Consider the following 16,685-nt stretch of genomic DNA (forward strand, 5'->3'; position numbering starts at 1 on the left):
GTTCGTTGTAGTTTTTGAAAAGTGATTTGTGCTAAATAAAATATCTCCTTTTGAAGTGGACTTTGAGCTTTGTAACTTTGCAGATCTTTTTTATGCTCAAACAGCAACATTACAGACTAACTAAAGTTGAAAAAGTGAAAAAGCATAATAAGTTTCCAGTTTTGGATGACAACTTTATAAAGTTGTTATATATATACCCTATATAACCATACAATACATGATGCATTAAATTGATCAACAATTTATTTTTATAATTTATATTTATTTTAGTTTTGATCATTTATTTGTATTTAATGTATTGCATTGAACTTTCTAAGACCTATCACAGTTTTCACAAAAGTTTTCAGTTTTCATAACTGTTTTCAACATTTATAATAGTAAGAAAACCAGCATATTAACAAGATTTCTGAAGGATAATTTGACACTGAAGACTGGAGTAATGGCATAAAAAAGTAATGATTTAAGTAATGACTTAAAAAAAATGTAAAATCTTACCAACCGCAAAAGTTTGAACAGTATGTATATACAGTGGGTACGGAAAGTATTCAGACCCCCTTAAATTTTTCACTCTTTGTTATATTGCAGCCATTTGCTAAAATCATTTAAGTAAATTTTTTTTCCTCATTAATGTACACACAGCACCCCATATTGACAGAAAGAAACAGAATTGTTGACATCTTTGCAGATTTATTAAAAAAGAAAAACTGAAAAATGCTCAGTATTTAGTAGAAGCACCCATTTGATCTAATACAGCCATGAGTCTTTTTGGGAAAGATCCAACAAGTTTTTCACACCTGGATTTGGGAATCCTCTGCCATTCCTCCTTGCAGATCCTTCCTCATGCTTTCTTTGAGACACAGAGTCCCACTTCTCTTCACACTTCAATAATCTGAGAGAAGTTACGTACACTCACTCACTCACTCACTCACACACACACACACACACACACACACACACATATATATATATTCACAGCAAAGGGTCTGAATAGTTAGGACCATGTGATATTTCAGTTTTTCTTTTTTAATAAATCTGCAAAAATGTCAACAATTCTGTGTTTTTCTGTCAATATGGGGTGCTGTGTGTACATTAATGAGGAAAAAAAATTAACTTAAATGATTTTAGCAAATGGCTGCAATATAACAAAGAGTGAAAAATTTAATATAGCCCAAGGCTGTATCTGTTTCTCCAGTAGAGATAGTGTAATATTGCTTCAACAGCAGTCATCCTGCCAGAGCTTACACAGAGGGATCTGCCTCTCCCTTTTCCACTCCCAGTTTTACCCCTGGTGATCTGCGACTTTTGTGCGGCTTTCACATCCCCGTGATTAACCTCATACTCAGCAACACATCATTCTCAGGAATCCCAGAGCTTTCTTTCTGCTCTTATAGCACTGCCAGGAAATTACATAAGAATATGTTACACTCGACAAAGGTCACGTTGTCTGTGCGATAAGGCAGGGCACTAATGTGTGAATCCTTGCCAAAGAACTCCTTTCATCTCATGCACCTAAGCTGTAAAACCGCCCTGTAAAACTGACAAAGGCCTGGCGAGTGGACACACCTAAAGTCTCAGAGTCCATAGCATTTCAAATACTCCTTTGTTGGGTCTGCTGACTATAAAGAGAATGCCGCTATGATTGATTCGTTTGTTCAATGACAAGATGTTACCTGACATGCTTTCTAATGAATCACAAATCTTAAATTCATATCTGTTAAAAGAACATCAACAGTGCCATTAAATTAATCTTTATTAGTTCGTTTTTTCATATACTACGATTTTATCTTTTTGAAATATTGAAATATAGCAGTTTGGAAATCGGTGTCAAAGGTAATTTTCAATGGCGGTCATACTGTAAAAAGAGGAGCTGGTTTGAGGAGCTGCCTCAAGTCCTCTGGTGGTTAAGAATGATATTGCATTATCTTCTGATCGAATTTGGGCTGATTAACCTCAAGTTTATATTATTACTATTGGTGATGTTTAAAACATAATTTTAATTATAAAACGAAAAAATAAAATAAAGTCATGGCTGTCACATAAAGCACTACTGTTCAAAAAATTGGGTCAGATTTGTTTTTTTGCATTTTTTATAGGACGCATTACATTGCTCAAAAGTGACAGTAAAACATTTATAAGGTTACAAAAGATTTCAAATAACTGATAAATATTCATAAATATTCAAATAAATATTCGTTTGAACTTTCTATTCATCAGACAAAAAAAAAATCCTGAAAAAAAATTACTGTGACCAAAATATTAAGCCGAGCAAATGTTTTCAACATTGATAATAAGAAATGTTTCAGTAAATCAGCATATTTGATGCCTTCTGGAGGATCGTATGAAAATTCAGCTTTGCCATTACAAGAATAAATTATATTTAAAATAGTATATTTAAAAAGAAAACAGATAATATAATATGCCACTTGGTATTATGCCATATGCATTAGCATTTAGTTTGACCCCTAACTGCGTGGTCAACCTCTAGCTAGTACACTGGTGCCTTTTAATTACTTTCTTTTTCATGGTCAATATGACAATATGACAGTGTGTGCTTCCTCATCCCCCAGAACATCTATCTCATTTTCCAGGACCTTGGAGACCGCACAGAGGCCCCTGCAGAAAGGCAGTTAACATGTTTTCATGAGATAAAAGCGCAGGGATTGCCGACTCCTCCATCCCGTGAGACTGAAGCGCTGTGTTTGAACAACTGACAGAAAGCGGTAAAACATTGATGCCTGGCAGAGCACAGGTTTTCCACAGTGTACTTGGCCCACATGGATTCTGTCCTCATGTTTTCCCACAGATCAGGAAGGACATCATTCTCACAATCAAAACGTTTGTTTTAACAGCCACTGGCCTATTTTTGACTTTTGCCTGTCTGTCAAATGCCGTTATATCCACTGAATATAGTCAATGAAAAAAGCTTGTTATGTAAATAAAGTATTTTAATAGAAGACAACACAATGCTTCGTATTGAAGCATGACTGCTGATATAGTCTAAAAGTCTACATCAGTGAATAAAAATAACACTCTTGGCTGAACACTAAATTAATTCAATGAAAACAGTGTATCCATGACTCTGATATAAAACAAGACAATAACAGGACCACACCCAAAATTATATCTCACTCCACAGATAACCCAAAATTTAAAGGAATAGTTCACCCAAAAATGAAAATTTGCTGAAAATGTACTCACTCTCAGGCCATCCAAGATGTAGATGAATTTATTTCTTCATTCGGACAGATTTGAAGAAATTCAGTATTATATCATTTGCTTACCAATGGATCCCAGTGAATGGGTGCCATGAGAATGAGAGTTCCAAATATAATCCAATCCATAATCTATAATAACGCTTCCTCCAGTGAAAAAAATCCATCCCCTGTTGTCCTCCTACATCAAAATCCACCAACATATTTAAGACTGTTTTTGCTTGTAAACGGTGCTTGATTTGTGTATATTTCACTCCTAATTCAGACTAAATGACTCGAGAAAGCAATATTATGGATAGAAGACTCGTATTTTAGTTGGAAGTGACGGGTTGAAGTTAAAAACATCTAAATGATGGATTTGTTTATAACAGAAACACAGCTTGTGGATAACTTACATTACTTGTGGATTATTGTGATGTTTTTATCAGTTGTTTGAGCTCTCATTCTGACGGCACCCATTCACTGCAGTGGAACCATTGGTGAGCAAGTGATGTAATGCTAAATTTCTCCAAATCTGTTCTGATGAAGAAACAAACTCATCTACATCTTAGACAGCCTGAGGGTGAGTACATTTGCAGCAAATTTTCATTTTCGGGTGAACTATTCCTTTAATTTAATAGTTGAATAATTTATTTGCACTTTCAGTTAACAGTCTAACAGCCTGAATGACTGATTCATGGTCTAAAATAAAAGCCAGTAAATACATATAAAAAAAGGTTTTGTGCGTTATTTCTAAACAAGAGTCTGGTGAGTGGCCTGTTGTGAACAGGTAATGGAAATAGTTCAGCGTGAGGAGGTGAGTTATTCTTATTCACTCGTAACATCCAAAAGCATCTGCATGTTATTATTGCTCATAATTCAGTTTGCCCAGCTCTTATGCTGTCATGGTGGATGTTTGCTCTTTCTGCACACTTTCTCTATCTCCAAACCAGTGAAAGTACAGTGTTTACACACCACTCATCGGCCATCTGTCTTTTCACACCTCTCCATTATGGATGCACACCTTGTGCTTTAAATATCTCTGCAGGTGTGTGTGTGTGTGTGTGTTATCTGTATAGTTGGACAGACTGTGACCACAGACCATAAACGGTAATGATATGAAATGTGTGGTGTGACTATGGAAACCCCATTACTTGCGGTGAGCATTTTATATACACACTGTATCATTTATTGCTTGTCAAGATGATGATGAAAGCCGCCGGCACAGTAAACAACACTCAAATCTCGAAGTCCACAGGGACAATTACAAACCTCACCACATGCATCATTCATTCTCAAGCAAACGGGCCATGAGAAAGAGGAAAGATACAGGACACAGACCTGCAAGATTCAGTTTGCCCAGCTCTTATGCTGTCATGGTGGATGTTTGCGCTTTCTGCACACTTTCTCTATCTCCAAACCAGTAAAAGTACAGTGTTTACACACCACTCATCAGCCATCTGTCTTTTCACACCTCTCCATTATGGATGCACACCTTGTGCTTTAAATATCTCTGCAGGTGTGTGTGTGATCTGTATATTTGGACAGGCTGTGACCGCAGACCATAAACGGTAATGATATGAAATGTGTGGTGTGACTATGGAAACCCCACTGCTTGCGGTGAGCATTTTATATACACACTGTATCATTTATTGCTTGTCAAGATGATGATGAAAGCCGCCGGCACAGTAAACAACACTCAAATCTCGAAGTCCACAGGGACAATTACAAACCTCACCACATGCATCATTCATTCTCAAGCAAACGGGCCATGAGAAAGAGGAAAGATACAGGACACAGACCTGCAAGGTTATGAAAAATTCATATTTGAAGCAAATGGCAACCTGTCAAATCATAAACATGATTTTGAAATGAACAAGACACTTATTGATCAAAAATAGAATAAAAACAGTAATATTGTGATTACAATTTAAAATAACTGTTTTCTATTTTAATATATTTAAAAATGCATTTATTTGTTATGATGGCAAAGCTGAATTTTTAGCAGGCATTACTTCAGTCTTCAGTGTCGCATGATCCTTCAAAAATCATTCTGCTGAGTTTTGTTCAAAAACATTCATTATTATCAGTGCTGAAAACAGATATGCTACTCATACGATGCTACTCAAATGTGTCCTGTCTGCTACATCAATTTAAATGCAAGAATTGAAATGGAATTGCTAGTGCACAACACTGAATACCTGAGCTCTCAGTGAGAACAATGTGACCTCTAAAGCTCCTGCAGTCCTGCCAACTCCATCCAAAAAGCTCATAATCTGTGTTGACGTTTTTTGATTAACCGTAGGACAGTTATGAAACCAAATTTGAATCTGGAGGCAATTGTAATGAATGAATAATATTTCCTCATTATCTGCGGGATTAGAGTGGGAGGTTTCTGTGAAGGGACATCTAATTGGCAGAACCAGGACAAAGGTAAGCAGGAGGTGGGCGAGCGGGCAGATGTGTGCGTTCGCTCTCTTCATTAGATTGATTGGGCAGACTTTGATGTCTGCAAACAAGTCCAAACACCAGTGTTTGGTCCATAGCATTACGCTGTTGTAAACAAAAAACAACATTTTAATGAGACACTGACTATGTATAGGCTGCTACAGTGCACGTTGCTACAATGTCATGCTGGTATACGTACGTAAGGGCAACTCAACCTAATTACCTGGGATCTTGTTGCAGATCTGACTAGAGATTGATAAAGGGGAAAGGGATTAGCATGACTTTCCCCACATGACCATAAATGTATTCAAAAGACAGATATATTGCTCTATACGCGCCATCTGTGAACTGCATTAAGACTTGCGGTTCAGTGTCTTAAACTCTCTTTTCAAATGTGGTTGAATGATGGTTGCCATTGCACATTTATTGGCTATAAGCTAGGCTATGAACTTTCTTAAGTTAACAGAAAATCGAAAGAGACATATAGAAAGCAGACCAGGCCAGCCACACAAGCCACAAGTCCATCACCTCAGCAGGCCTCTCCACAGTCCACTGCTTTTTCCTACTGTATTTACAAAAGGCAGTATTTCTTCATATAATTCATTATACACATGTTTGTTCTTGTATTACTTGATAAACTTGAATAATACAAAGTTTTATGTGGCTCTCTGGTGTACGTGATTCTGAATGATTAATTGGAATGTTCAGTGTGAGAATGTTCCAAAACAACTCAGTCATGATAATTCTCGTCCATTTGTCCATCTTAGACAACATAATTGATTATAAAGCCAGAAACAAAAGGGCTTTTCACACTGCACTTAACATGCGTTAAGTGGGTTATCGTCTTTCTTAGCTCTGCTTTTAACCCCTGGTAGAACCCTTACAAAAATTAACCATGATTTTATTTCTGTTACGGGGCTGACAAGACGTGAGACATGCGGATCCATGTGCAAGCTTTATTAAGCAGAGAGATCAGAAACACAGGCAGGGTCGACCAATGGCAAAACAGGTATATGGCGGGCAAGACACAAGAATAATCCTAGGGCTAGCGAAGGTCAACGAACGGCGAACAGAATCAAAAGGGGCAAGACTAAAGGGATAAATCCAGGAAAACAGGCGAAGATCAGAAACCGAGAAAACGTAATGATGGTAACCATGTTTTGTGGCATATTGATTACCATTTGTAGGCTATAACCACAGTTTTTCTACAAATACCATGGTTAAACTATGGTTAGTATAGCAAAACCATGGTTATTTGTGGTTATTATGGTTTAACTAACAATAAATACATTTTTCTACCTAGTCTGTGTTTTATTAACGTCTACACCTACCCCAAACCCTTAACCTACCCCTTACAATAATGTAAAAACAGCAATTAGTGTTGTACAGTGTGACAAAAAATACGCTATTGATGTGTGCATGCCGCAGCTGTATCCTTTCTAACCTTAACCGTTATGAAACCCTGCTCTGGGGCAGGGTTAGCGTCGCTTTTGCCAAACATGTACAGTTTAAAATAATGTGGTTTTAGAATGGTAAGGCTACATGCCTAGCAGCAGACACCCAATCGCGGGCCTCATACTCGCGTGCTTTAGTTTAGACAGTCATGAAAAAACCGCGCGTTGTATGAACACTTCAACGTTTGAAGGGAAACATATCAAATGGTTACGGAAAAAGCATCAGTTGGAGTGATGAAGAGACCGCTTCATTCTTACCTTTATGTTCCAAAAAGTCTTTTCAGGAAAACTTGACAGTACAGTCGGCAGTCTATAATATAATGCACAGCGATATAGCCCTGTTATGTAAACATATCGCGTGCTGTGTTTGTCCAATCAGTGACAATGACACGGCAAATATGCAAAGAAGAACAATAACCCAGGGTTTAGAATTTAGATAAATTAAATTAGAAATAGAATTTATGAATATCCAGAATTAATTGTTAACCCTGGATAAATTATGAACAGTGGGAAGCGTGAAACAAGATAACCCAGGATTCCATTTACTCGTTTAGAATGACCCAGGGTTAACTATTTTAAGTGTGAAAAGCTCTATACTAACACAAGTGTGCGAATGTATCCGCAAGCATTTGGCCAGCAAATTATAGAATTTATTGCTAAATTCTAACAACTAACAGCAAATACAGTAGGCTACGACTGCTGACCAAGACTTGCGTATTTGTGTAAAGAATGTTTCTGGAATAATTGGTTCTATTTGCTTTTTCATGTGACTTATCATACTGATATTACAATATCTAATCCAGTGCTATAGTTTCAAGGAGTGCTGCTGTGGTTTCTGGGCCCCCTGGACAGTATATTGACTCTGGCCCACCTGGGTAGAAATGTGATGTTTGTGACGTGTAGGCTATTTATTGATTTGAGATATAGACATATAACAATTAAGCAGGATAATGTACAGTCAACTGGCCATTATCGCAAAATAAACCCTAAGAAAACCAAAACCAAAATAAAACAGACTGTCTGGCCTGACTGACTATATTATTTACTTTGCAAGCATGTATTTCAAGTGTGAGATAGGGAGCCTAATCTGTGTTTTCAAGACTTTTGGCACTGTATCACACTAATAAACACACTGAGATCTACTCTTGCACATATATTGCACATGAAATCTGAGCTTTGCATGTCAGAGTCTTGGGGCCAACTGAATAAGATGAAGTTTTGGGTTGCTGGTGGACCCACTCATCTAGAACCACATGCACATGACATGTATCTCACTCAAGTGCACTTACTTTGAACAAGTCTAACTCAGCTCTGGAAACTTACGCACGTTCCCTACAACTAACCACAAACTGTGGAGCACTCCTGCACTCTGGCAGACCCCATCAAACCCCACAGTAGGTGAAGAGCCTGCACAGCAGTCAGCATGCCTTATATTTTCTTTGGATTTGCTCATTTTGCTCATGGGGCTCAGGTCGAGTTAGATAAACATGAGGTTTTGAATATTTCAGGGGGAAAAAGGATTTTACACACATCAACTTCAGTCACCTGATTTGTTTAAGATATAAAAAGCAATAACACGCTGTTAACAAGTGGATTTGGCTGAGATAATATGGCATGTGAGTGACAGTAAGTCCAAACTTAAAAGCGTCCAGTTTCATAACGCTATCTGAGATGTGACAGCTAAAATTGTGTATATTATGCATATGATCCCTTGATTTGAAAAATAAAAAAATCATCCTGTCTTAGGTAATATAGAGATAGTCCAGTATAGTCCAGGTCACAGGGATCACACTAGCCCCTGCAATGCTGCTTTAAGTGGAGGCAGGCATAGTTTTTTAATCCTCATTCCTCCATCCTCTTAAATGGCTAGTTCTGGGAACCATTTGTGTGCCTGTGGCAAGGGATTTTCCACTGTAAACCTCTTCGCTGCTGTATTGTATCATAATAATGCAGGTTTTACGGGGGCAAAACATTTTGTTTGCTACTGTATGACATCTCTCAAACAGTGATGGACTCATATTGGCCAATTATAGGTTACAGTTAAACTGTTCAGAAATGGAGTGGTGAGAAAGGGTTATGTTTTTGAAGGGTTATTTATGTTTCATTGTATTCTGGACGCTTCTATACCTGGTAAGTAAGTAAGTAAAAAAATAATTAGCCTAAGTAATAAATAAAATAATAATAATAATAATAAAAACATTTAATAAAATAAAATAGTGGAGATGTAAGTTTTCACAAGGTAACCATCTCAGTAACCATAGGTTTTCAAAGGTCCAATTAGTCAAATGTGTACTTTTATGTGTATAAGTGGTTTAGTATGTTGGTTTTAACCACCACAGTTTAGGTCTTTAATAATGTCTTATATATTGTTCATGGAATGTGTTTTTCTCCTGAAACATTAATATTACTACTTTTTAAGAACCTTCAGAGAACATCAAAAGTAATTTTCTCATAATGATAAAAATGATAAATGATCAAATGGAATGTTCCCTTAATGTTCATATATCTGTACACACACACACACACACACACACACACCTTATTTTTCCATCCTCTGCAATTACAAAGCCATAGACATGCCCGCGCATCAAACATACGGCGGTAGCTGGAAGTTTCTTACGTTCATAGATTTGGTAAGTGCATGTGCATCGTTCCCATGCATTGCCTGATGTATATTTATATGACATCTCCATAATGCATTATATAGACAGGCCCCTGTTATGCTGAAATTCCTGCAAAAAGGAGTCCAACCGCCAACACAAATAGTCTTAGGTCATATTTACGGAGCATTAAACGTTAATCACATGACTTAATGACTTTTTAAATCTCTAATGATGATGTCATGCTTTTCATATCTCACATCCTCATTAATAATGAATCTTCTTCTGAAGGCTTGTGCTGAATTATGAGCAGTTCATAGGAGGACAAATTAAGGGTGCATTTACAGTTTTTATATATAAACTGAAGCATCCTTTTCTTTTGTTCTGGCACCATAAGGGACCAGTCTGTTTGAGTAAATGCAGGTCACATTAGGCACCAGCAACTGCACGCACGCACATATGCATTGACTGTTATGACAGTCTGTGAGCCAATGACTAATGTTTTCCACATAAACAGCCCATTTTCTCCCCCTTTTTCGAAGAGTGATTTTTAATAGCAATAAAAGTTGTTTTGTTACACTTCACATTTACACATCTGTTCCAGTGCACTGTTTGCTCTTTTTTTTCCCATTCTTGTTTGGGAATAATCTCATGCACAGATATGTTCTGTGCAGATGTGTTCAGATTATTGTGGATGGAGCTTTTCAAACCTTATGCTGTTTCATAACACTTGTGATGTTTTTTCTCAGAATCCTTAGTACTTATTTGAAATTGTAGCACACTCTAGTCACTGCACTACAATTAACATATGAAACTATTGTGCAAAAGTGTGGGCTCAGTAAGATTTTTTCATTTATTTGCAAGGATGCATTAAATTAAATAAAGTGACAGTGAAGACATTTATAATGTTACAAGATATTACTGTTTCAAATAAAGTTTTTTCTCAGAATCCTTAGTACTTATTTGAAATTGTAGCACACTCTAGTCACTGTACTACAATTAACATATGAAACTATTGTGCAAAAGTGTGGGCTCAGTAAGATTTTTTCATTTATTTGCAAGGATGCATTAAATTAAATAAAGTGACAGTGAAGACATTTATAATGTTACAAGATATTACTGTTTCAAATAAAACTATTCATCAAAGAAACCTGAAAAAATTAGAAATGTTACTTTCTTATCTGCCAAAATAGTCGTACCCCAAACTTTCATTCATTGCACATCAAATAAATGTATAAAAATAGTTATTTTAATAGTTTTGGTAACCTAAAAAACACAGTGATGAATGACAGTTATAGGTTTATTCATAAACTATTTCATTGTCTATTAGCACAGAAAAACTAGACTCAGTTTCACCTACAACCATAAAGAGATAGGGAAGTGATTTATTGTTTGCGCTGCTTTGTGTAATAGTATAATGATTCATTATGACAGCATTTAAGGACCTCTGACACCACTCATAGCATTGCTATAAGCTATTCATCAAAGAAACCTGAAAAAATTAGAAATGTTACTTTCTTATCTGCCAAAATAGTCGTACCCCAAACTTTCATTCATTGCACATCAAATAAATGTATAAAAATAGTTATTTTAATAGTTTTGGTAACCTAAAAAACACAGTGATGAATGACAGTTATAGGTTTATTCATAAACTCTTTCATTGTCTATTAGCACAGAAAAACTAGACTCAGTTTCACCTACAACCATAAAGAGATAGGGAAGTGATTTATTGTTTGCGCTGCTTTGTGTAATAGTATAATGATTCATTATGACAGCATTTAAGGACCTCTGACACCACTCATAGCATTGCTATAATGAACCTGGATGATGAGGCTGTGTGAAACGAATATTAGAACAGACGATAAACACATGCCACGTTCAGAGAGGCAGATTATCTCATCTTGGCACAAGAAATGCAAGTACGTCTGGATCAAATGCTTGCACTCACTATCCACAACTGATCTACTCCACTGAAGAATTGTTGCATTTATTAACACTCTAAGTAACTACCATTGTGTTAACTGTGATTTTAGCCATTTATGTTTTCATCAGGCTTCATTAATTATTAAATACAGGGGTTCAGATTTGGCTTTCCATTCTCACAATAGGACACTTGAGGAGCCTGGCATAGAATTGATCTCTCAGTGTCATACATAAAGTGCCTGGTCAAGTGTGGCCGAAAGCTTTCAGTGATCTGACAATGAGATACCCATGGATTAATCAGCAGAGTTTAATTAGCACAGATGCACAGGTTTTCTGAGTGTATCATTACTGTGATGAAAGGCAGCCTATATTTTTGTGAGAGCAGTTGCTATGTTGCAAACGCTTTGTAACTTTAATTCTAAAATCTTTGATTTTAAGACAAATAGGGTTGGAAAAAGTCTGTTCACAGTCTGAAAAGGAGCATTTGAATGCATAGCGTCTGAACTAATACAATTGCACATTGTTTTATGACATTTATTTTATCATGAATGCTAAATGTTATTACCTTAATTTTCTAAGACTGTCTTGCAAGCCACTGTTTCTGCAGTATACTGTAGCGGTCTGTTGTTTGATAAGAACTGAGGTTTCCTAGCCCAATTATTATTATTCCCAGCCTCAAACAAGCAATTCACTAGATTTCATGGAGACTTGAGTCTCAGTCCAGGAATCCTTGTGGTTGTTTATAAGCACAAAATACGACTTTGTATAGCTAATAAATGATTTAATGCCTCTATTGGCTTCATGTCCTTGCACCGTGGCTGTTTTTTAACTCTCAAATGATATGAGAAAAGGATGAACGTCCATTTTTAGCTCAGCTAAAGCAAAGATCAAAAGCCGTAGTGAGGGTAGAGTGAGAAAATAGATCATTTTAGGCGGCTGGTAATAGGGATTTAAGACTTTTCCAATAAAAGATTGGTTTTGGACAAATCGAACATTTATATGAAGCCTTAGCAGAGCTTCTCCTGTCTTCAGACACCAGGAAACAAATTTAGGAGCAGAAAGATAATGAGGAATGAAATATTAAAGAGAGCATTAATGGGAGACTTTTTTGCATGTTGGATATCTGTGGAGGAGATATAATAAAGAAACCCTCATAATTCCATAATGTCTTTCCATCTTAAATTAATGTCAAAGAACACTCTCATCACGAATGTTCACTAATGGAAAATGGGCTAAAAAAAAAAAGACATATTAGCTTAAGGCGAGAAATAGGTTATGGAGGAAAGGTTGTGTATTAAATTATTCCAATGGCAGTTTTCTTGCAGCCTGTCATGCATTGTAACATTTTAAAGCTTGTCAACTGTATCTGTATATTGTTCTGTTTCCTGTGATGTGAGTTTGTTTGCTCTTGGAAAATGGTGGCACTTAGAAATACTCATATTCTATTTTGAGACAACCAAAGATGAATGCATGGCTTTCATCAAGTTTCCCTTCAACTTCCCCTTGTGTTCCTTTTATAAGACAGCGTTGATTTACATGTCAATGAGAGGCCTTCCAAAAAAAAAAAAAAACACACACACACATTGAAATTTTATATCATTAATTTATTTATAACAAAAGTGGACCAAGCTACATCTCAGTCAGTTTTGCCTGCTCTTTTCAGTTAGGGCTTAAAGGAATATTTAACCCAAATAAATGTGAAAATTTGTAAAAAAAAATAAATAAATAAAATAATAATAATAATTGATTTACCCTCAGGCCATCCAAGATGTAGATGAGTTGGTTTCTTCATCTGAAATTTAGCATTACATCACTTGCTCACCAGTGGATTCTCTGCAGTGAATGGGTGCCGTCAGAATGAGAGTTCAAACAGCTGATGAAACATTATAATAATCCACAAGTAATTCACACAACCCCAGTTTATCAATTATATATACTAATCTCTGACATTTTGACTTTTTGAACTCTGGCGGCTAATATCTTAAAAGTTATACTGTGAGATATTGCTACAATTTAAAATAACTTTTAATTTATTTTACAATGTAAAAGTCAAAATGTCACATCATTGTTTTTAGAAGCTGCATTTACAAATTTGATGGGACATGTGTCCCATTTCTTCTGGGTATACTACATTACCTTTTCCTAACCAGTGTGTTATGATTCCCCATATCAGGTCATTCAGGCGGTGTTCTTTGGAGTGTGTGTCCTGACTGACCTCTCAAGCCTTTTGACAAAAGGCAGTGCCAGTATGGAGCAAAAGAGACAGTTGAGGAAGCTGATTAGCTTAAGAGACTGGATGATGGCTGTTCTGGCCTTTCCTGTTGGTGCGGTATGTATAAACCACCAATCAGATTTCTTGTTTTGCATATGTTTTGTTTTGTACACTGTCTGTTTATTTTTAAATACTCTTTATTTTTGTTAGTTGGATCTACATCTGGAGACTGTGAGCAGTGCTGCTGGCTCAATGAGGATATGTTGATGTTCAGATAAAATCAATGCTTAAAATCTCCATTGAAAATTGGATTGAAATTGAATAAAAACACCAATATGGACAGTTTTTTAAGTGAAATAATGAAGTGATCCATATTATTACTGTGCAAAGAAATCTAGCGTTCAAACTAAAGTTTGGAAAAGTTGCAGCTTTTATATAAGTATGCAAATATTGCATTTTTTTTGTACACGGAAAATCAGCAAAAGTCATTGGCTGCTGGCGGTTAGTTTAAAGTGTGTGAACCTACCATAAACTCTCTGAGCCATCAAGTTCCATTGTTAATGTGTGGGAAAGAAAAAAAACAGTACAGTAACGGAACATGAATGCAATACTTTGTCTGAAGCTGCCGTCTCCTCCCACACGTCATTGACATTAAGATGTCTGAAACCACAGAAAAACAGAGGTGACTATACAAAACTTGTTTCAAACAATCATTCAGGGGATCTAAGAAAGGAGGGATGTGTATAGAGAATATATTTTGCTGCATATGCCTGACCAATGATTTAATTTTTTGCAACTTTGCAGTTTCATAACTGTTTTTGAAAACTCACAAGGCTGAATTTATTTGATCAAAATACAGTAATATTGTGAAATTATTACAATATAAATAACTGTTTTCTATTTGAATATATTTTAAGCAAAATGTAAGTCACTCTAATATGCTGTTATAACCTACCTCTCAAGAAACACTTATTATTATCAATGTCAAAAACAGTTGTGCTGCTTCATATTTTTGTGGAAACCATGATATGTTTAATTTCAGGAGTAGAAAGTTCAAAAGAACGGCATTTGTTTGAAATAGAAATCTTTTTGCAACATTATAAATGTATTTACTGTCACTTTTGATTAATTTAATGTATCTATATTGTGCAATCCAGTTCAAAAGGTTACTGTGTCTTGTCTTTGTAGGACAGAATAGACACTAGGTGCCTTTAGATCTGTATTTAAACCATCAAAACATTGAATCGTCTGATTCTTTAAAAAGGTACAATAGGTGAAAAATAGGTACAAAAGGTATGAGCCTGCAGGTCTGGTCAGACAGCATTTGTATTCTCTTAGCATATACGGCTATATCTGGCCACATCCACACATGCTGCTTTGCATAAGGGGACTACAGACACCAATACACATTGTCTTAAATGTAGAGCCTATTTGTTTTGCAAATGCCCAGTCATCTATCTGGCACTGCCACAAAACCATATATGCAATAAAATCCTGTCCTGTGAAGTGAAGAAGGAAACACTGTTGTCTCTGTTTTGTGTGAGTGCCCATGATGACCATCATATAATTGCATGGAAAATATTTAAATTTTGATCACAAATGTCTTGCTTTGTCTCTGGCTGGCTAAAGGGCCTTTAATATTGCATGGCACAATGTTAGTAGGGAGTTTAAGATGTCAAATGACAGTGTCAAAGTGACTTAAACCTTAAGTGGAAAGAAAATGGACTCTGCTCATTTCATTTTAATGAAAGAGACACAGGCATTCCACTTACATTGCAAGGAATCACTAATAATAACTGGCTAATATGGCTAAATAATAAACAAAGCAGAGTGTAAAAATAAAAAAATTATTCTATAGTGTGCAAATACACTACAGGTAAAAAGTTTAGAATATATGATTTTTTTAATGCTCACAAAGGCTGCATTTATTTGATTAAATTATTCCTGTGATGGATATTAGAATTATTTCTGAAGGATCATGTGTCACTGAAGACTGGAGTAATTGCAGCTAAAAAATCAGCTTTTCCATCAATGAATAAATTATATTTTAAAATATATTTAAAAAAGAAAACAGGTGTTTTAGATTGTAATAATATTTTGCAATATTTCTGTTTTTAACCGATTAGACTAAATGCTTTTTCCACATTTTCCTTACTGTTTTTTGGGGAAATGCTGCAAAACATAAAACAAAAATGAATAACAATAAATAAATATTAAATACAGTATTGTATTTTTAAATATAATATTTTAAATATACATAAAGATACTTCCAGCTTTGACCATTGCATCATTCTGTGGGTATTTGTAGGTTGCAGATTCTCAGCGGGACTTAACGAGATGCCAGACAGAGGAGGTTTCCTTGTTAGCTTGTAAAAAACTCAGCAGCCAGACAGCCATGATACAAACACAAAATAGATGCTTGACTTGGCCCTGGCCCTCAGTCTAAGAGCTGGGCATGAGGCTCAGCTTACAGCCATCACAATGAGCATTATTAGTGCTGACGTTAATATTGGGAAACAGGCTCTGCTGTGTTTGAGTGATATGCATACTTTGTTAGCCTTAGCCCAGGTCATTTCCTGGCACCTATTAGTGGTATATGTGTCTCGCCGATATTCACTCTTCTGCATTGTAGACTCAATGATACAATGGGATAAAATTTTGTGCCATCTGCTTAAAGGAATAGTTCACAAAAAATAAAACTTTGCTGAAAATTAGCTCAACTCCATGCCATCCAAGATGTAGATGAAGGAACAGATTTGGAGAAATGTATCATTACATCACTTGCTTTCCAATGGATCCTCTGCAGTGAATGGGTGCCGTCAGAATGAGAGTCCAAACAGCTGATAAAAACATAACA

General features: G+C 36.0%; 1 protein-coding gene across 1 annotated transcript in view; it reads left to right on the forward strand.

The window, feature by feature from the left end:
• The window catches only part of LOC107727567 (androgen-induced gene 1 protein-like), a 63,191-nt gene that overhangs the window by 11,961 nt on the left and 34,545 nt on the right, over positions 1 to 16,685 (forward strand). Inside the window, exons 5-6 of the mRNA XM_016537465.1 lie at positions 9,638 to 9,726; positions 13,790 to 13,945. Of these exons, the coding sequence (XP_016392951.1) occupies positions 9,638 to 9,726; positions 13,790 to 13,945 (245 nt within the window). The remainder of the gene's footprint in view (positions 1 to 9,637; positions 9,727 to 13,789; positions 13,946 to 16,685) is intronic.

The sequence above is a fragment of the Sinocyclocheilus rhinocerous genome, unplaced genomic scaffold (assembly GCF_001515625.1).
Source record: "Sinocyclocheilus rhinocerous isolate Xijiao unplaced genomic scaffold, SAMN03320098_v1.1 scaffold185, whole genome shotgun sequence".
Classification (NCBI taxonomy): domain Eukaryota; kingdom Metazoa; phylum Chordata; class Actinopteri; order Cypriniformes; family Cyprinidae; genus Sinocyclocheilus; species Sinocyclocheilus rhinocerous.